We start from the raw sequence: 18,074 nt of genomic DNA, 5'->3' as shown, positions 1-18,074 counted from the left end.
TAGCTTCCTAACTGGTCTTTCTTATCTGCTCTGACTCCCCTGATCCATTTTCCTCTCTGTGAGCATATTGGTCCCTTCAAAATGAAATCTCATCATATTACTCCCCTACGCAAAGCCCTGGAATCAACCACTTCTCCAAAGAACCTGGTTCCTTTTGTTAGAGATAATATTAGAAACCAAGATCTGAGTGCTAGGTGTGTATACTACTATTGGACTGTCATTGCTCCTAAGCCCTTTCAGCAGAGAAAACTGAGAAATATTTGTATCTATTAGTGCATCTATTAGTGTATATGTGTATTACACACACACACACACACACACACTGATTTCATACTGATACCTCCAATTCCATTCAACACCACAGAGTTTATTCTAGCTTTTATCTTTTTTACTTGAAATTTTTTTCTCCAAGTGAAAGATCTGCTCCCATTATTTGTGGTATATGTGCTTATTTCTTCAATACTAGTGTACACATAAAGTAGATTCAGAATTGCTAACCCATACTCCTGTGAGAAATAAATTTATTAACTAGAGCACAGTGTTTACATACATTTCTTTTTGTCCTTGGTCTTACAGTACTCAGCCAAAATATGGCTTTACAAAGTTACTTGTGTGAGTTCCCTTCTTCTCCACGTTTTAGTGTGGTTATCTGATCTATTTGTAATAGTGTTAGGTTTCTTTGTTATTATTTTTATTCCATTTTGCATTCCTTCCCACATGCTAGCTGATCTAATTGCTGTTCTTTTTTTTTTTTTTTGGTAGCTGGGTACTTTTTATTTAAACAGAAAATGATGTTTTCTCGTAATTATGAAATTAGTTAATGTACATCACCGAAAAATTAAAATCATAGAAAAGAACAAAGAAGAAAGTAAAAACCCTCCTTAATCTTAAAATAAACAACTATACAGACCCTTCTACTAGAACCTTTTTTTAATTCAGAAAATTGTGGGCATCCTGTCCTGAGATATTCTTACATCATTTCTTTGTTTTCAACAAAAATGTTAGTAGCTGCTTAGTATCATATCAGCTTATGAATACAGCATGCTTTGTTTAATCAGGCCTGTGTTGTAGGACATATAAGTTAAACAGCCTTTCACATACATTTTTGTGTATGTCTCTAATTTTTATGGCTCTTTAAACATGCTGCCAAATTTCTTTCAAGGACGGTTGCAGAAGCTTGTCTCACCCTTTCAAAAGCAAAAACCAAAAAACTCTCTCCAAACAACTGAATCCTAGCTAGTAAGATGGAATTTTGTTATATTTTTATTGTCTTTGTGTATTTATTTTTTGGATTATTCACTAATGTCTTCTGTCAATTTTTATATTGGTTTTTCATTTTCTTAATATTTCTAAAAGCTCTTATAGACAATAAGGTTAGTAACCCTTGTCATATATAATGAACTTTTTTGTTTACCTTTTAATGCTGTTTCCTTATTTCTTCTGAGATTTTTCTCTTTGTCATTTTATGCTAAGAAAAGGTTTTTCCCACTTTAAGATCTAATAAACACATATGTTTTTATTTTACTATCTCATATTTAATATTTAATTCGCTATATAGTGAGGTTGGGATTGAATGATTTCTTTTTAGAGAATAAGCAGTCGTTCCAGCCATAAACATGGAATAATCGGGAGCTGCAGCGTTGGCAGTAGGCTTGTGAATAAAAGCTTCTGAAGGAGCACAGCATCCCTCTCTGGGGTCATATCCAGGGCCTGTGAGCATCTTATCTCCTCCAGTGTCCACAAATTCAAAATGCCATCTTTATTGTTTATTTTCACGTATGGGAGCATTTTTAGCTTTCTATTCTTTCTCACTGATCTATCTCTACTAATACCCAAATCACATTATTTTTATTATTACTAGTTATTAGTATCTAATAATATCAACAGTCTCTTCATTGTTTTTCTTTTTTCTTTTCTTTTTAATAGTTTACTTTTTAGAGCAATTTTCAGTTCACAGCAAAATTGAGCAGAAATACAAAGAATTCCCATGTACTTCCACCCCCACACACGCACATACTCCCCCAGCATCAACACCCTGTACCAGAGTAGCTCGTTTGCTACGACTGATGAAGCTACACTGACACATCATTATAACCCAAGTCCAGTTTACATCAGGGTTCATGCCTGGTATAGTACATTCTGTGGGTTTTCACAAATGTATAATGACTTGTATCCTACATCGTGTCATACAGGATAGGTTCACTGTCTGTATTGGGGGTATCCAGAGAAACAGAACCAGTGAGAGAGAGAGAGAGAGAGATAGGGAGATAGACAGGCAGACAGACAGACAGACAGATGGACATAAAAGGAGATTTGGTATAGAAATTCGCTCACTAGATTATGGAGGCTGAGAAGACCCACAGTCTGCCATCTGTAAGCTGGAGAACCAGAAAAGCTGGTGTGATTCAGTGAGTCCCAAGGCTTAAGAACAGGGTAGCAGATGCTGTGAGTCAGAGTCCAAAGGCTTGGAAATCAAGGGGCTGACAGTTTAAGTCCTGGTCTAAGTATAAAAGCCTGATAAACAGCAACACCTGTGTCCAAGGGCAGGAGAAAGTGGATGTCCCAGCTCAACCAAAGAGAGGAAAATCGCCCTTCCTCCACCGTTTTGTTCTGTCTAGGCCATAAACAGACTGGACGGTGCCCACCTGCCTTGGTGAGGGTGATCTTCTTTACTCAGACTACCAATTCAACTGCTCATCACTTCAGGAAACACCCTCACAGACATACCCAGAAATAATGTTTTACCAACTATCCGGGTAGCCCTTAAACTAGTCGAGTTGACACATGAAATAAACCATCACACTTGCCCTAAAAATCTGCAGTGCTCTGCCTGTGCATCACTCTCTTCCCTGAACCCCAGCAGCCACTGATCCATTTGGTGTCTCCATAGTTTTGCCTCTTCCCAGCATGTCGTATCGTTGGACTCGTAAAATATATGGCCTTTTCAGAGAGGCTTCCTTCAGTTAGTAATATGCGTTAGTAATAGTCATGGAAGTTAAGTGATATTTCACTTAATAATACTCTACATGGCTTGGTGGCTCATTCCTTTTCGGTACACATTTCATTTTTAGCTCATTTCCTTTTAGTTCATTTCTTTTTATTGCTGAATAATATTCCATTGTCTGGGGACTTCCCTGGTGGTCCAGTGGTTAAGACTCCCTGCTTCCACTGCAGGAGGCACAGGTTCAATTTCTGGTCAGGGAACTAAGATCCCACATACTGTGCAATGCAGCCAAAAAAAAAAAAATTCCATTGTCTGGATGTACCATAGTTTGTTTATCTGTTCACCTACTGAAGGGCATCTTGGTTCCTCCAAGTTTGGACAACTATGAATAAAGCTACTGTAAACATCCATATGCAGGATGTTGGGTAGACAGAAGGTTTTAATTCATTTGGGGAAATACCAAAGAGCAGGATTGCTGGATTGTATGGTAAGAATATGCTCCGTTTTTTTGGTTGTTTTGTTTTTCTTTGTTTTGCTTTGTTTTGTTTTATTTTGTTTTGTTTTGTTTTGTTTGGCTGTGTTGGATCTTCATTGCTGTGCGTGGGCTTTCTCTAGTAGTGGATAGTGTGGGGCTACTCTTCATTGTGGTGCGCAGGCTTCTCAGTTCAGTGGCTTCTCTTGGTGCAGAGCACGGGCTCTAGGCGCACAGCTTCAGTCGTTGCAGCACACGGCCTCAGTAGTTGTGGCTCGTGGGCTCTAGAACGCAGACTCAGTCGTTGTGGCGCACGGGCTTAGTTGCTCCGCAGCATGTGGGATCTTCCCAGCCCAGGGATCAAACCCATGTCCCCTGCATTGGCAGGTGGATTCTTAACCACTGCCCCACCAGGGAACTCCAAGAATATGCTCCGTTTCATAAGAAACTGCCAAACAGTCTTCTGAGGTGTCTGTGCCGCTTTGCATTCCTCCAGCAGTGAATGAGAGTTCCTGCTGCTTCTCACTCTCACCAGCATTTGGCGGTGTCAGTGTCTTTGATTCTCACCATTCTAGTAGATTGTGTAGTGGTATTTTGTTGTTTTAATTAATTGGGTTTTTATTTTGTTTTGTTTTGGTGTATGTGAAGCATTGTAATGGTTACAGGAGTCAGAGCTATACAGAAAGGTTTGCTCCGAGAAGTGGTGCTCCCTTCTCATCCTGCTGCTCAGTTTCCATTTCCCTCTTCTTTCTATCCCTTTCCCACTCCATCCCCATAGGGATCCAATCTCTTCAGCTTCTGGATTATCCTTTCTCTATTTCTTTTGTACAAATGAGCAGATACAAATATATTTTCTTATATCCTCTTCTTTCTTACATGAAGACTCTAGTATAGTTTATATGCTCTTTTGCACTTAGGAATGAAGTCCGCTTCTGAAAACACATTATCTGGATAACCTGTGTATCTGTTTTATTGTCTATTCACTCTCCCTCCCTCTCTCTCTCAATTTTGTCATCTCATCTCCCTGTATATTTTTCACTGAGTACTGGACCACTGAATATAAAAAATTAGAGAAATAACTTGAAGCCTAGCATGATAGTAATTCCTCCAGGGCGGATTCACGTTGGCTTCTGTCAGGCACTCAGGAGCAAAAGCGATCCCAGGTTACCTTAATCCAGTTTCCAGAGCGGAGATTATGCAGAGTGGGGCTTCAGTCCCTGCAAAGTGTCAGTCCACTTCCAGTCACCTTTTCTCCTAAGACACAGGCTTCCAGGGTCCCAGTGTAGAGCAGTGCTTCTTGGCAAGATCTGGGCTCCAAGCTTTGTCCTCCAAACCTCGAGGAGCTTATTTCCCTAAGGATATGTAGCCCCAGATGCCTTGCTCATCTCCTGGTTACCTGATTCTCTTGGATCTTGGCCCCATATTTTTTTTCTGCCTTGTTAGCTCTTTGATGCCTTCAAACGGTGGTTTGTAATATTTTGTTTAACTTTTCTGTTGTCCTTATTGGTGAGTATGCTTTAATTCCGCAATTATAGAAGCAGAAGTTTCTTCACTGTTTTTTACACTGAGACTAAAATTTTCATTTTATATGTTGTATTTCAGTTTATATGTTGTATTCAAATATATATAAGTATATATTCTTTTCTCAAATTTAAAATTTCTTTTATGTGTTTAATGAGTGTGTGTGGGGGGGGTGTGCATATGCACTGTTCTATTAGCTGAAGCTCTTGTTGATCTAATCTTGCTATTTTCTCTGTTAACTATCCCTCATGGTAGATTGTTTCCTTGTGTATTTTGTAATTTGGGATTGTGTTACTTTCAGGAGGTCCCCTCTGTGCAGCCTGAGTTGAGGGCATGTCACCCTTAAGCAATGTTGTGTTTTGCTTCTGTGAGGCACCCTGCGATACCACCATCCTGAGACTAGTTTTTATATTAATTTTTTCCCATGAGTTGAGAATAAATGAATACCAAACCCATGTGAAGCACAGCACTTTGGTCTCAAATTCTCATGGATGACTCTTTACCCCACCCAGAACCTAGGCTGAGACAAACTTCCTTGTCATCTTCCAGTGCTGGGAAGCAGGTTTTTTTATCTGGACTATCATTTCCCAAGGGTCTAGCACCTCAAGAGCCCTGGCTTCATGCAGGGTCTTGTTTCCAGCTAACTTTCTGCCTGCGGGGCTTCATTTTCTGTTCTTATCTGGATGTTAAAACATGACCGGTTATTTAGTAAGACCATGTGTTGCGCACCTCACCACCAGCACCTGCCTGACAGTCACTGCATCAGCTCATGAGCTTAGTGCTCAGGTTCTCAGGTTTCTCTTTGTTTCTGGCCCCCAGGAGTTTCCTGTATTTTCTTGAAGGCACTATCGTGCTTTAAAAATAATGTTTATTATATTTTAGCCAGCATTTCTAGGTATTTGTAGGGGAAGGCTTTCAGGTTATCTAACCCACCATTGCTAGAAATAGAAGTTAAACAATTTTTTCCTAATCATAATCAGCACTATCATGTTGATACAAGAGGACAAGTCCGAATATATTATGTGAACAAGTGAGCAGAAGTGTCCCACTCTACAAGTTTTGGACAATAAAGATTCTTCCGCTTCTTCCTTGTCTCCCCAAGAAATATCCAGAGAACCTTCCAAAGGCCGATCTGCCTGTGTCCACTTCAGCCCCAGCGAAGGCAGTGATGGAAACAGACATCCAGGAGTCTCCTCTGTTGAGAAGTCCAGAGGTGAGACAGCTGGCGAGCAGCAGTGTGGCAAGGGGAAAGGCTCCTTGAAGCAGCCCCCCTGTGTCAGGGGGGCTGGGCCTGATGAGGAAAGAGAGGACCCCAGTCGGGCAGCTGCAAGCCTTCCGCAGCAGGATGGCCACTGGAAGCCCAGCCGGCGGCAGGATGCAGCACCCAAGGCCAAACGTGCCTCTCAGAAAAGGCGCAGCCAGGAGCTCAGAGGAGGAAGGCGCTCCCCGGCTGGGTCCAGCCGGCCTGGCAGTGCCAAGGGGGAGGCGGTCCATGCTGGGCAGAGTCCTCTCCACCACCGGACGCCAAGAAACACAGTGACGCAGGACAAGCTCGCAGGAGGGACCTACCCAGATTTGCCACCGAGCGCAGAGGTGTTGAGGTCAGGAGTCAGGAAGCTGGGGACATCCACCCTGTCCGAGGACGCTCAGCTATCTAAGGAGACTGATCTGGCACCTGGTCCCCTCTCTGGGCAGCGTGTGAATATTGACCTTCTCCCTGTAGAGCTGCGGCTGCAGATAATCCAGAGAGAAAGAAGCAGGAAAGAGCTGTTTCGCAGAAAGAACAAGGCTGCGGCGGTCATCCAGCGGGCCTGGAGAAGGTAGGAAGAGGGGCTGCCACAGCATCTTTGGCTCTGTGGTTGTCCTGATCCCCCTGACATGACAGCCCCTGTGCTCTGTGGTACTTTCCAGTGAATTCCATGTGCTGGCACGACAAGGCCAATTTGACTGAGCCCACCCATGAGATTCATACACGTGTAGATCTTAGTAATCTACATTGGGTAAGCTATTTGGAAGGTGTTTTTACCCAGAAAGATAGGAAAGCACCCAGGATAGCCTGTTGTGTGAATGAAAAAACCAGGAAGCCTGTGTTTCAGGTGAAGCTCTGACAGGTTATCTGACCCTGAGCAAATCACTTGGCCTCCATGACCCTCAGTTTCCTCCTCTGTAAAATGAGATTTAACAGTTGCCACACCTGTCCTGTTTATGAGACAGGCTGCTAGAGTGAGATGTGAGCTTTGTAAAATCTAAAGCACTACACATGTAAGCTATTTTATTTTCCTTCTTTACTACCCAGGAATTAGATACAGTGCGTTGAGTGACTGAAATTTATCACAGAAACCTGTGTGAGCATCGACCAAGGTCAGAATGTGGGGTAGGTGCTGGGAGTAGTGGTGGAGGCTTCCTGAAATACTGAGATGAATACCGCCAGGGGAAGCTTGGAGGAGTCCTTTGCTGCAAGTTTTCACGTATCTCATAATCTCCTTCACACTGCAGGCCCCACTAGAGCCTCGATCCAGATTAGGCCTTTCAGTGATGACCAGGCCCAGAGGAGGGCTGGACTCACCACTGACAGGTGGGAGTCATGTGGTCTCCGTCTCCGGAGAGAGGAAGTTTGATGGGGGAACAAAGCAAGCAGATCACTGCGAGTGCAGGTGTGCCGCATATCAACGCCCCTGTCAGGAGATAAAAGGGCCAGAGAGACCCTAACATTGGCGGAGGGAAGGCTGAGTATCTCGTGAGGTTCAGGGAGAGGCCTCAGGGACCATCATGCCAAAGTCTCCTAACCCAGAGCCGGGCGACCGGCATGGCCTTCACTGTAGTGCGTCCTCATGTCTATTCAAGCTCATGGCCGTTTACAAAGTCATCTCGTGCCTGGTCCCCTTTGCTCCCCCAACCACGCCAGGAAGCCACCATCATAGGGATTAGCGTCCCCGTTTTTCAGACAAGCAAACGGTCTCAGGAAGGAAGACTTGTCCTGATGGTCAGATCCAGCACTCGAAGCTGTGTCTTACTTGAGTCCAGAGGCCTTTCCCTTACATTCTCAGTAAAGGTAGTGTCTGCTGTGGTCAAAATCATGGAGGCGGAGGCCGGCCTCGCGCTCTTCGCCTCAGAAAGGCTGGAGGAAAGCAGGCTGCCTGGGTGGTCTCCCAGGCGTCAAGGTAATGTTGTTTACGGGAGATGTTTTTACTGTTATTAATACTAGTAGTTGCATTCATCAGGCGCTTGTGCCAGGCACTGTTCTAAGTAGTTTCGCATGTATTAACTCATTTAATCCTCACAATAACCCGGTGAGGAATAGAATACTGGGGATACTGTTCTCCCCATTCCACAAATGAGGAAGCTGAAGCACAGAGAGATTCATCAACCTGCCACCCAGGTTACAGAGCTCCTAAGTGCCAGTGATGGCCTTCACCTGAGACCGTCGGCCTCTGAAGCCACGGATGGGAAGGGCCCCTGCTCCCCCGCCTTGGGGCGTTCTGCCAGGACGTGCACTGGCTACCATCCCAGAGGAACTTTTTGTTAAGCATGTCAGCTGAAACCTGGGATCCAAACAAGCCCGCGAGGTTTGCCACGTCAGGCCCCACAGCTGCTCCGCAGCTGCGGTGCCTCCCCGTCCGACTGTCCTTTGAAGAGTCAGCAGCTGATAGGTCCTGTCAGTAAGTGTCCGTAGCAGCAAATGAGCCTTCAGTCATTCCCCCCCAAGAACAGTGGATTCACAGTCTGTGTGCCCACCTGGGGAGGCAATTACCCAGGCCCCCTCTGGCTGCACCGCTGTGCGATTCTGTCCTGGGACATCCATTCCCAAAGGGCTTCTGGGGAAGCTGCACACTGTGGCACGTCCTGTATCCGGTGACAGTAAAAACCATTGTATTGATTCTGCTATAGCCATATATGTCTTCCATTTGAAGTACAGGAGCCCAAAGTGCCATCTGGGGATGGTGTGTGGTGTCCGACAGCAAACCTCAGGGGCACCGAGGGCTGGGTTAGGGAGCAGGGCTTGGCACACGAGCGCCCAGAAACACAGGCCGCCGACATAGGAGATGTGCCCGGAGGGGAGGCAGGCCGACTGGAAAACACACGGCGGGGTAAGCAGGTTGAACCTGGGGCCCAGAGAAAATGAAGCTTCGTCTTAGAGTGTACGTTTTATTACCAATCAAAACTTGACTATTTTAAGGATTGAAACTAGATCCAGGACGGGCTGGGCTGGGCTGGGCTGGAAAGTTGCTGGGGCAAAGAAGAGTTGCTGTGTAAGGCACTTCCCATCAGCTCCTCTCCAGCATGTTCTGAGGTCAATAAGCAAGGATAGGCTGGACGGTAACAAGAGCCCTGCTCCCAGGGCTGAAAGGGATGATTTGGATGTGTTCGGACTCTCATAAAACCCGGAGTGCATGTCCTCCTTGAGAATGTGGGACCATCAGACACAGACTCGGTCTCCGTACCAGAGTCGATGAGGTGGTAGCTGAGCTCCCTGAGAGCCAGAGCTGCTACCGCGTCAGCCAACACCTGGGCTTCCCAACGCGTCCTCTGTCCGCAGAGCAGGGGGTGTGGAAGAGCTGTGTTGTTCCGTAACTCTCACTTCTCCCTATGTAGCTGGCTTTTTGGATATGGTACCTGTTCTAGTAAAGGACTGCCATGGTTTGTCATACTCCGCGAAAAGAAAGGAAGAATTATGTAGTTCAACTGAAATCAGGCTTTAGAGCGGGAGGGAGGGGCTGCACCAAACCCTGCAAGGAGCGTGGAGCACGTGGGAGGAAGGTTATGTCCCATTTGGTGTATTGTAACATCAGGCACAGGGCCTGCTGCTGTCTGCAGCACCCGACAGGCTCACCAGGAGTAGTTAATCAGATACAGATAATGAACACTGGGGCGGCTTTCCATGGGACGGCTCCAAAACAGCTGTGCTCAGTAAACACCATCAGAAAAGCACTAGAGGTAAATACAGCCGTCATCCGGGTGCCCCTCCCCTCTCTCCCACCCCAGGCCCCGCCCTCCAACACAGTGATCTTAGTAAGATTCACCTCTTCCATTTGCCACTATTCTTTTTTTTTAAATAAATTTACTTATTTATTTATTCATTTATTTATTGGCTGTGTTGGGTCTTTGTTGCTGCTTTCGGGCTTTCTCTAGTTGCGAAGAGTGGGGCCTACTCTTCGTTGCGGTGCACAGGCTTCTCAATGTGGTGGCTTCTCTTGTGGAGCACGGGCTCTAGGCTCGCAGGCTTCAGTAATTGTGGCACGTGGGCTCAACAGTTGTGGCTCACGGGCTCTAGAGCACAGTCTCTATAGTTGTGGCACACAGGCTTAGTAGCTCTGTGGCATGTGGGATCTTCCCGGACAGGGCTCGAACTGGTGTCCCCTGCATTGGCAGGCAGATTCTTAACCACTGCGCCACCAGGGAAGCCCCATTTGCCACTATTCTTAAGAACCTCTGATCATCCCCACCAACAACAGAGTACAGACCAGGTCCTTGGCAGTATTTGGCTGTTGGACCAGACAGCACCGATTTTGAATGTTGGCCTCTCCTGGCTCTGTTAGCCTTTTCCCCCCAGTTTTTATTGTGTATAATTGACATATGGCACTGTAGAAGTTTAAGGTGTGCAGCATAATGATTTGAATTACACACATCATGAAATGATTATCACAGTAAGTTTAGTGAACATCTATCATCTCACAGATAAAAGAAAAAAGGTTTTTTTCCCTTGTGATGAGAACTCAGGATTTCCTCTTTAACAACTTTCGTATACACCATAAAGCAGCATTAACTACCGTCGTCACGTTGTACATTATAGCCCCAGTACTTGTCTTATAGCTGGAAACGTGTGTTTTGATCACTTTCATCCAGTTCCCCTCCCCTCACCCACCATCTCTGATAACCACACATCTGATTTCTTTTTCTGAGTTTGGTTTTTTGTTTTTGAAGACTTCACATGTCAGTGAACTAAAACAGTATTTGTCTTACTCTTTCTGACTTATTTCCCTTAACATAATGCCCTCAAGGTCCATCCATGTTGTTGCAAATGGCAGGATTTCCTTTTTATTTTACAGCTGAATAATATTTATTGTATGTATATATAATATATTGTCTATGTGTGTGTACACACACACACACACACACACATACACACGAAGGTGAGTCAAAAATTATCCACTCTCCAGTTATATTAAAACTTCTGTTGGCTGCACTGTCTTATCAGCGCTTTCCATTCAAGGCTACAGTCTCCCCAGTCACTGCTGTGCAGGTGTGAATGTGTTACATCAGTTCATTTGTAACTGCGGTGTGAGCAAACATGGATGCCCCACTTGTGATTTGCATGAAAGAAGAGCAGCGTGCAGTGATTCGTTTTTTGTGGTCTGAAGGTGTACCTGGTGGTGTTATTTATCAAAGACTTTGTGCACAGTATTGAGAAAGTGTTTTGACACAAAGAAGTGTGTATGAATGGATAGAGAAGTTCACGGAAGGTCGCACAAGCGTTAGCCATCAAGAAGGAGCAGGACGCCCGTCCACGTCCACAGCTGACATTGAGCGTACACGGGAAATGATTCTGTTGAATAGATGAGTGACAGTAGATTATGTGGCAAATCGTTTGCAAGTCAGCCATAGCTCTGCCTATGAAATAATCCATGACAGACTTAGGTTTCAAAAAGTTTGTGCAAGATGGATACTGAAACAACTCATGGAAGAGCATAAACAAAAGCGTTTGGATGTCTACAAACAAAATTTGGACCAATGCTCTAAGAAAGGTGAAAGTTCCTTAAAGAGAATCATTACTGATGATGAGACATGGATTCATCACTACGAGTCTGAGAGTAAACCACAGAGTATGGAATGGACATCCTCAATCATCGACCAAGAAAAAGTTCAAAAGTCAACCATCAGCTGGAAAATTGACACAGTTTTCTGGGATTCTCAAGGGCCAGTATTGGAACATTATCAGGAAAAAGGTTTAACAATCAACAGTGCTCATTACAGTGAGATGCTTATTGAAGAGCTGAAGCCTAAACTTCGGATTAAACACAGAGGACTGTTATCCAAGGGTGTTGTGATCTTGCATGACAGTGCACGTCCGCACACTTCTACCCACACTGTCAACACTCTGCAAAAACTTGGTTTTGAGGTGTTAAAGCATCCTCCCTATAGTTCTGATCGTGCTCCATCAAACTTTCACCTGTTTGGTCCCCTGAAAGCAGCCCTACAAGGACAAAGATTCACTTCTGATGAAGAAGTGAAAACAGCTGTGCATTTGTGGCTCACAGCTCAGCCTAAAACATTTTTTAATGAAGGAATACAAAAGCTCGTTGTCAGATGCACAAAGTGTATTGAAAAGCAAGGAGATTATGTCTAAAAATGATGTATTTGTCTTTTCTAAAAGTTAATAAATTCTACAGCCAGAGTGTGGATATATATATATACCACAACTTCTTTATCCGTTCATCCATCAGTGGACACTTAGGTTGTCTCCATGTCCTACCTGTTGTAAATAATGCTGCTGTGAACATAGGGACACAGATGTCTCTTCAACATACTGCTTTCATTTCCTTCAGATATATACCCAGAAGTGGAATTGCTGGATCATACGGTAGTTCTATTTTTAATTTTTTGAGGAACTTCCATACTGTTTTCCATAGTGGCTGCACCTATTTACAATCCCGCCAACAGTGCCTGAGGGTTCCCTTTTCTCCACATTCTCACTAGCATTTTTCTCTTGTCTATTTGATGACAGCTGTTCTAACAGGTGTGAAGTGATATCATTGTGGTTTTGATTTGCATTTCCTTGATGATTAGTGATGTTGAGTTCCCTTTTATATACCTTTATATATGTTTTCTTCTAGGAGTTTTGTGGTTTCTGGTCTTTTATTTAAGTCTTTAATCCATTTTGAGTTAATTTCTGTGAGTGGTGTAAAATAGGGGTCTAGTTTCATTCTTTCATATGTGAATATTTAATTTTTCCAGCACCATTTACTAAAGAGACTGTCTTTTCTCCATTGGGTATTCTTGACTTGCTTGTCAAATATTAGTTGACTATACATGGGTTTATTTCTGGGCTCTAAATTCTGTTCTATTGGTCTTTGTGTCTATTTTTATTCCACTTACACTGTTTTGATTACTATCACTTTATAGTGTAGCTGGAAGTCAGGAAGTATGATGCTTTGTTCTTTCTCAGGATTGCTTTGGCTATTCAAGCTCTTTTGTGGTTCCATATAAATGTTAGTATTGTTCTACTTTTTTTAAAAACTTTTTTTAATGTGGGCTATTTTTTTAAAGTCTTTATCGAATTTGTTACAATATTGCTTCTGTTTTGGTTTTTTTGGCCCTGAGGCTTGTAGGATTTTAGCTTCCCAACATCGAACCCACATCTTCTGCATTGGAAGGTGAAGTCTTAACCACTGGACCGCCAGGGAAGTCTCTGTTTTGTTTTGTTTTAAGCCATTGGAATCTTGATAGGGATTAAATCTATTGACTTTGGGTAGTATGGACATTTTAACAATTTTAATTCTTCCAATCCATGAACACAGAATACTTTTTATTTGTGTTTTCTTCAGTTTCTTTCATCAGTATCTTCCTTGGATAAATTTATTCCTAAGTATTTTATTGTATTTGATGCTGCTGTAAATGAGATTCTTTTATTTTTCAGACCATTGTTAATGTAGAGAAATACTACTGATTTTGTATATCAATTTTGTATCCTGCACCTATACTGAATTTGTTGATTCACAGTTTTGTAACATCCTTAGGATTTTTTTTCTTTTTTTTTTTTTTTTTTGTGGCTGTGTTGGGTTTTTGTTGCATGGGCTTCTCAGTGCAGTGACTTATCTTGTTGCAGAGCATGGGCACTTGGCTTCCGTAGCTGTGGCATGTGGGCCCTAGAGCACAGGCTCAGTAGTTGCAGCACATGGGCTTAGTTGCTCCAGGGCATGTGGGATCATCCTTGACCATGGATTGAACCTGTGTTGCCTGCATTGGCGGGCAGATTCTTAACAACTGTGCCACCAGAGAAGTCTTAGGATTTTCTGTATATAAAATCATGTCATCTGCAAATGGAGACAATTTTAATTCTTCCTTTCCCATTCTGATGCTTGTTTTTCTTTTTCTTGCTTGATTGCTCTGGTTAGAACTTCAGGTACTTTGTTGAAGAGGAGTGGTAAGTGCAGGCATGCTTGCCTTATTCCTGATCTTAGAGGAAAAGCTTTCAGCCTTACCCCATTGAGTATGATGTTAGCTGTGGGCTTGTCATATATGGCTTTTATTATGTTGAGGTATGTTCCTTCTGTACCAAATTTGTTAAGGGCTTTCATCATTAACAGATATTTGATTTTGTCAAATACTTTTTCTGTCTTTTGAGATGATCATATGATTTTTTGTTCTATTAATATGAGATTTATTTGTATATGTTGAACCATTTTTGCATTCCAGGAGTAAATCCTGCTTGATCATGGGGAATAATCCTTTTAATGTGCTGCTGGATTTGATTTACTAGTATTTTATTGAGAAATTTTGCATCTATATTCATCAGGGATATTGGCCTATAGCTTTCTTGTAGTCTCTTTTTGCTGGCCTTGGTGTCAGGGTATGTGGCCTCATGAAGTGAGTTTGGGAGTGTTCCCTCCTCTTCAAATTTTTTTGAGGAGTTTGAGAAGGATTGGAATTAATTCTTCTTTAAATGTTTAGTAAAATTCATCAGTGAAGCCAGCTGGTCCTGGGCTTTTCTTCATTAGGAGATTTTTGATTACTGATTTAATCTTCTTACTTTTTATTGGTCTTTGGAATTTTTATTTCTTTCTGATTCAGTCATGGTATGATGGTTGTTTCTAAGAATTTTTCCATTTCTTTTAGGTTGTCTAGTTTTTTGATATATAGTTGTTTATAGTATAGTAGCCTCTTATGATCCTTTGTATTTCTGTGGTGTCAGTTGCAGTGTTTTCTTTTTCATTTATGATTTTGTTGATTTAAATCCTTTGTTTCCCCCTTGGTTAGTCTAGCTAATTGTCAATTTGGTTTATCTTTTCAAAGAACCAACTTCGTTTTTTTAAATCTTTCTATTGTTTTCCTGCTTTCTGTGTCATTTATTTCTGCTCTAATCGTTATTATTTCCTTCCTTCTAACTCTGGGCTCAGTTTGTTCTTTTTCTAGTTCCTTAAGGCATAGAGTTAGGTTGTTTATTTGAGATCTTTCTTGTTTCTTAATGTAGGCATTTATTGCTATGAACTTCCCTCTTAGAATTACTTTTGCTGCATCTTTTAAGTTTTGGTATGTAGTGTTTCTATTTGCATATTTGTCTCAAGGTACTTTTTAAGTTTCCCTTTTAATTTCTTCTTTGATGCATTAGTTGTTCAGGAAAGTGTTGTTTAATTTCCATGTATTTATGAGTTTCCCAATTTCCCTCCTATTATTGATTTCTAATTTCATACCATTATAATCAGAGAAGATACTTGCTGTGATTTCAGTCTTCTTGAATTTGCTAAGACTTGTTTTGTAGCCTAACGTGACTTATCCTAGAAAGTGTTCCATGTGCACTTGAGAAGAATGTGTTTTCTGGTTGTTGGGTAGACTATTCTCTATATGTCTGTTACATCCATTTGGTCTGTAGTGTTCAAATCTACTGTTTCTTCTCTGATTCTGAGTGATTTATCCATTGTTGAGTGTAAGGTATTAAAGTCCCTAGCTACTACTGTATTGCTGTTTATCTTCCTGTTAGCTCTGGTAGTTTTGTTTTATATATTAATATTTAGGTGCTCTGATGTTGGGTGCATAAATATTTACAGTTCTTGTATCTTCTGGATGAATTGATCCCTTTATCATTATGTAATGACCTTTGTTTCTTTTTAACATTTTTAAAGTCTGTTTTGTCTGATACAATTATAATTACGCCTGCTTTCTTTTTGTTTTGGGGGTTTTTTTTTGGTTACCATTTGTTTGAAATATCCTCATCTCTTCAGTCTGTGTATGTGTGTGTGTATGTTTAAATGAGTCTCTTGTAGATAGTATATCATTGGATCTTTTTTTTTAATCCATTCAGCAATTCTGTATCTTGATTGGAGGAATTAATCCATTTACTTTTAAAGTAATTATTGGTAGGTAAGGACTTACTACTGTCATTTTGTTAATTGTCTTCTGGTTGTTTTGTTGATCCATTGTTGCTTGTTTCTTATCCTGCTGTCTTTTTTGTGTATTTTGATGCCTTTGGGTATCAGTCTGCTTTGACTCTTTATCATGATCTTTGGTGTAATTAGTACAGGTTTTATGGTTACCATGAAGCTTACATAAAGTATCTTAAAATATCATATCTTAAAATAACACCCTATTTTAAAGTGATAACTTACCTTCAATAGCATTCCTCAATTTTATACTTCTCCCCCCTCACGTTTTAGCTTATTTATGTTACAGTTTACACATTCTTATATTGTACAGCCAATAAAGATTTTTGAAGTTATGGTTATTTTTACTTTTTTAACTTTTAAACTAGAGTTGTATGTGCATTACTCACCACCATTACCATGATACAGAATCTAACTTTGTATGTTTGCCATTACCTGTGAGCTTTACAATACAAAATGATTAATGTCCTTTACTCAAAAACTCCCTTTGTAAGGCAGGTGTGCTGGTGATGAACTCCCTCAGCTCTTATTTGTTTGGGAAAGTCTTTATCTCTCCTTAATTTCTGAAGGATAACTTTGTCAGGCATAGTACTCGTGGTTGATAGTCTTTTTCTTTCAAGGTTTTAAACATATCATCCCATTCCTTCCTGAAAGTTCCTATCAAGAAATCTGTTTATAGTCTTATGGGAGTTCATTGTAACTTCTGTTTTCTTTCTGTTTTCAAAATTATTTTTGTCTTTGACTTTTGAAAATTTATGTGTCTCAGTGTAGCCCTACTCTGGTTCAACCTATTGGGGTCCTTTTGGCCTCATGGGTCTGGATGTCCATTTCTCTTCTCAGGTTTGGGAAGTTTGCAGCCATTATTGCTTTAAATATACTTTCCATCCCTTTCTTTCTCTTCTATTTCTGGAATTCCCATAATGCAGATATTGTTTCTTTTGATTGTGTCCCATAAGTCCCATAGGTTTTTTTCACTCTTATTTTTTCTTTTTGTCTTCTCTGACTGGATAATTTCAAGTGTCCTGTCTTCTAGGTCACTGATTCTTCTCCATGGTTAAGTGTGCCTTTGAAGCTCTGTACTGAATTCTTCAGTTCAGTCATATTTTTCAGCTCTAGGATTTCTGTTTGGCTTTTTTTTTTTTTTTAACAATTTGTTTCTTTGAACTTTTTCTCATTTTGTTCATGCATTGCTTGCCTGATTTTGTTAAGTTGTCCGTGTGATCTTGTACTTCACTAGACTTCTTTAAGAGAATTCTGAATTCTTTGTTAAACAGTTCACAGATCTCCATTGCTTTAAGGTCAGTTTTCAGAGCTTTTTAAAATTTCCTTTGGTATCATGCTTACCTGGGTTATTTGTGTTCTTGATTCCTTATGTTGGCATCTGTGCATCTGAACAAGCAGTCTCCACTTCCAGATTTGCTTTGGCAGAGACAGTTCTTCAACAGTCAGCTCAGTTTGGGTTTATGGATGTGTCTGCTGGTAAGGTACTTGAGCAGGCAGGGCTTGCTGTCTTTTGGGGCAGGGCCACTGCCCAAGCTCTGAGGTTGTGGGGCAGGGGGAGGAAGGTGCATGCTGCCACTGCTGAATGAGAACAGTTGGACAGGACTGCTGGTTTGGTTCCCTGCTCAAGTGCGGCTGTAGGATGGGTTCTGCAGTTGCCTGGGTTCTCTGGTCAGGCTTTCTTAGACAGTTAGGACTGGATACTACACTCAGCAGTAGGTAGGGCTATGATTTAGTTTCCCTGCTCTGGTAGGAAGGACAGTTGGACAGGCCCCAGGGCCTGCACAACTCACTGTTTGAGGACCCAGATTGGGCAAGACTCTGCACTGCATTCCCTGACCAGACACAGCCACCAGTTTTATTCTGCAGAGGGGGAAAGCCACAGGCTGTGCTCTCTTCAAGTGTTATTGTAAGAAGGGCTGTTGGATGGGCTACAAGGCTTCTTGTGTGCTCTGGTGATGTTCCCTGGTTGGAATGGGCTGAAGACTGTATTCGGGAATGGCTGGGGTTATGAGTTACTTTCCCTTCCCAGGCAGAGTGG

General features: G+C 42.0%; 1 protein-coding gene across 11 annotated transcripts in view; it reads left to right on the top strand.

Moving 5' to 3' along the window:
- Positions 1-18,074, top strand: part of INVS (inversin) — a 188,419-nt gene that overhangs the window by 120,306 nt on the left and 50,039 nt on the right. For 8 of the 11 annotated variants that reach the window (XM_057720191.1, XM_057720193.1, XM_057720190.1 and 5 more), the window contains one exon: positions 6,040-6,757. In XM_057720191.1, coding sequence (XP_057576174.1) covers positions 6,040-6,757 — 718 coding nt within the window. Of the gene's footprint in view, positions 1-6,039; positions 6,758-7,233; positions 7,273-18,074 lie in introns of those variants that run through there. The other 3 variants (XM_057720200.1, XM_057720201.1, XM_057720199.1) reach the window with 2 other exon arrangements.

Source organism: Hippopotamus amphibius, chromosome 2 (assembly GCF_030028045.1).
Source record: "Hippopotamus amphibius kiboko isolate mHipAmp2 chromosome 2, mHipAmp2.hap2, whole genome shotgun sequence".
Classification (NCBI taxonomy): domain Eukaryota; kingdom Metazoa; phylum Chordata; class Mammalia; order Artiodactyla; family Hippopotamidae; genus Hippopotamus; species Hippopotamus amphibius.
The sequence above is the reverse complement of the archived record's forward strand: the minus strand, read 5'-3'. Positions and strand labels throughout refer to the sequence as shown.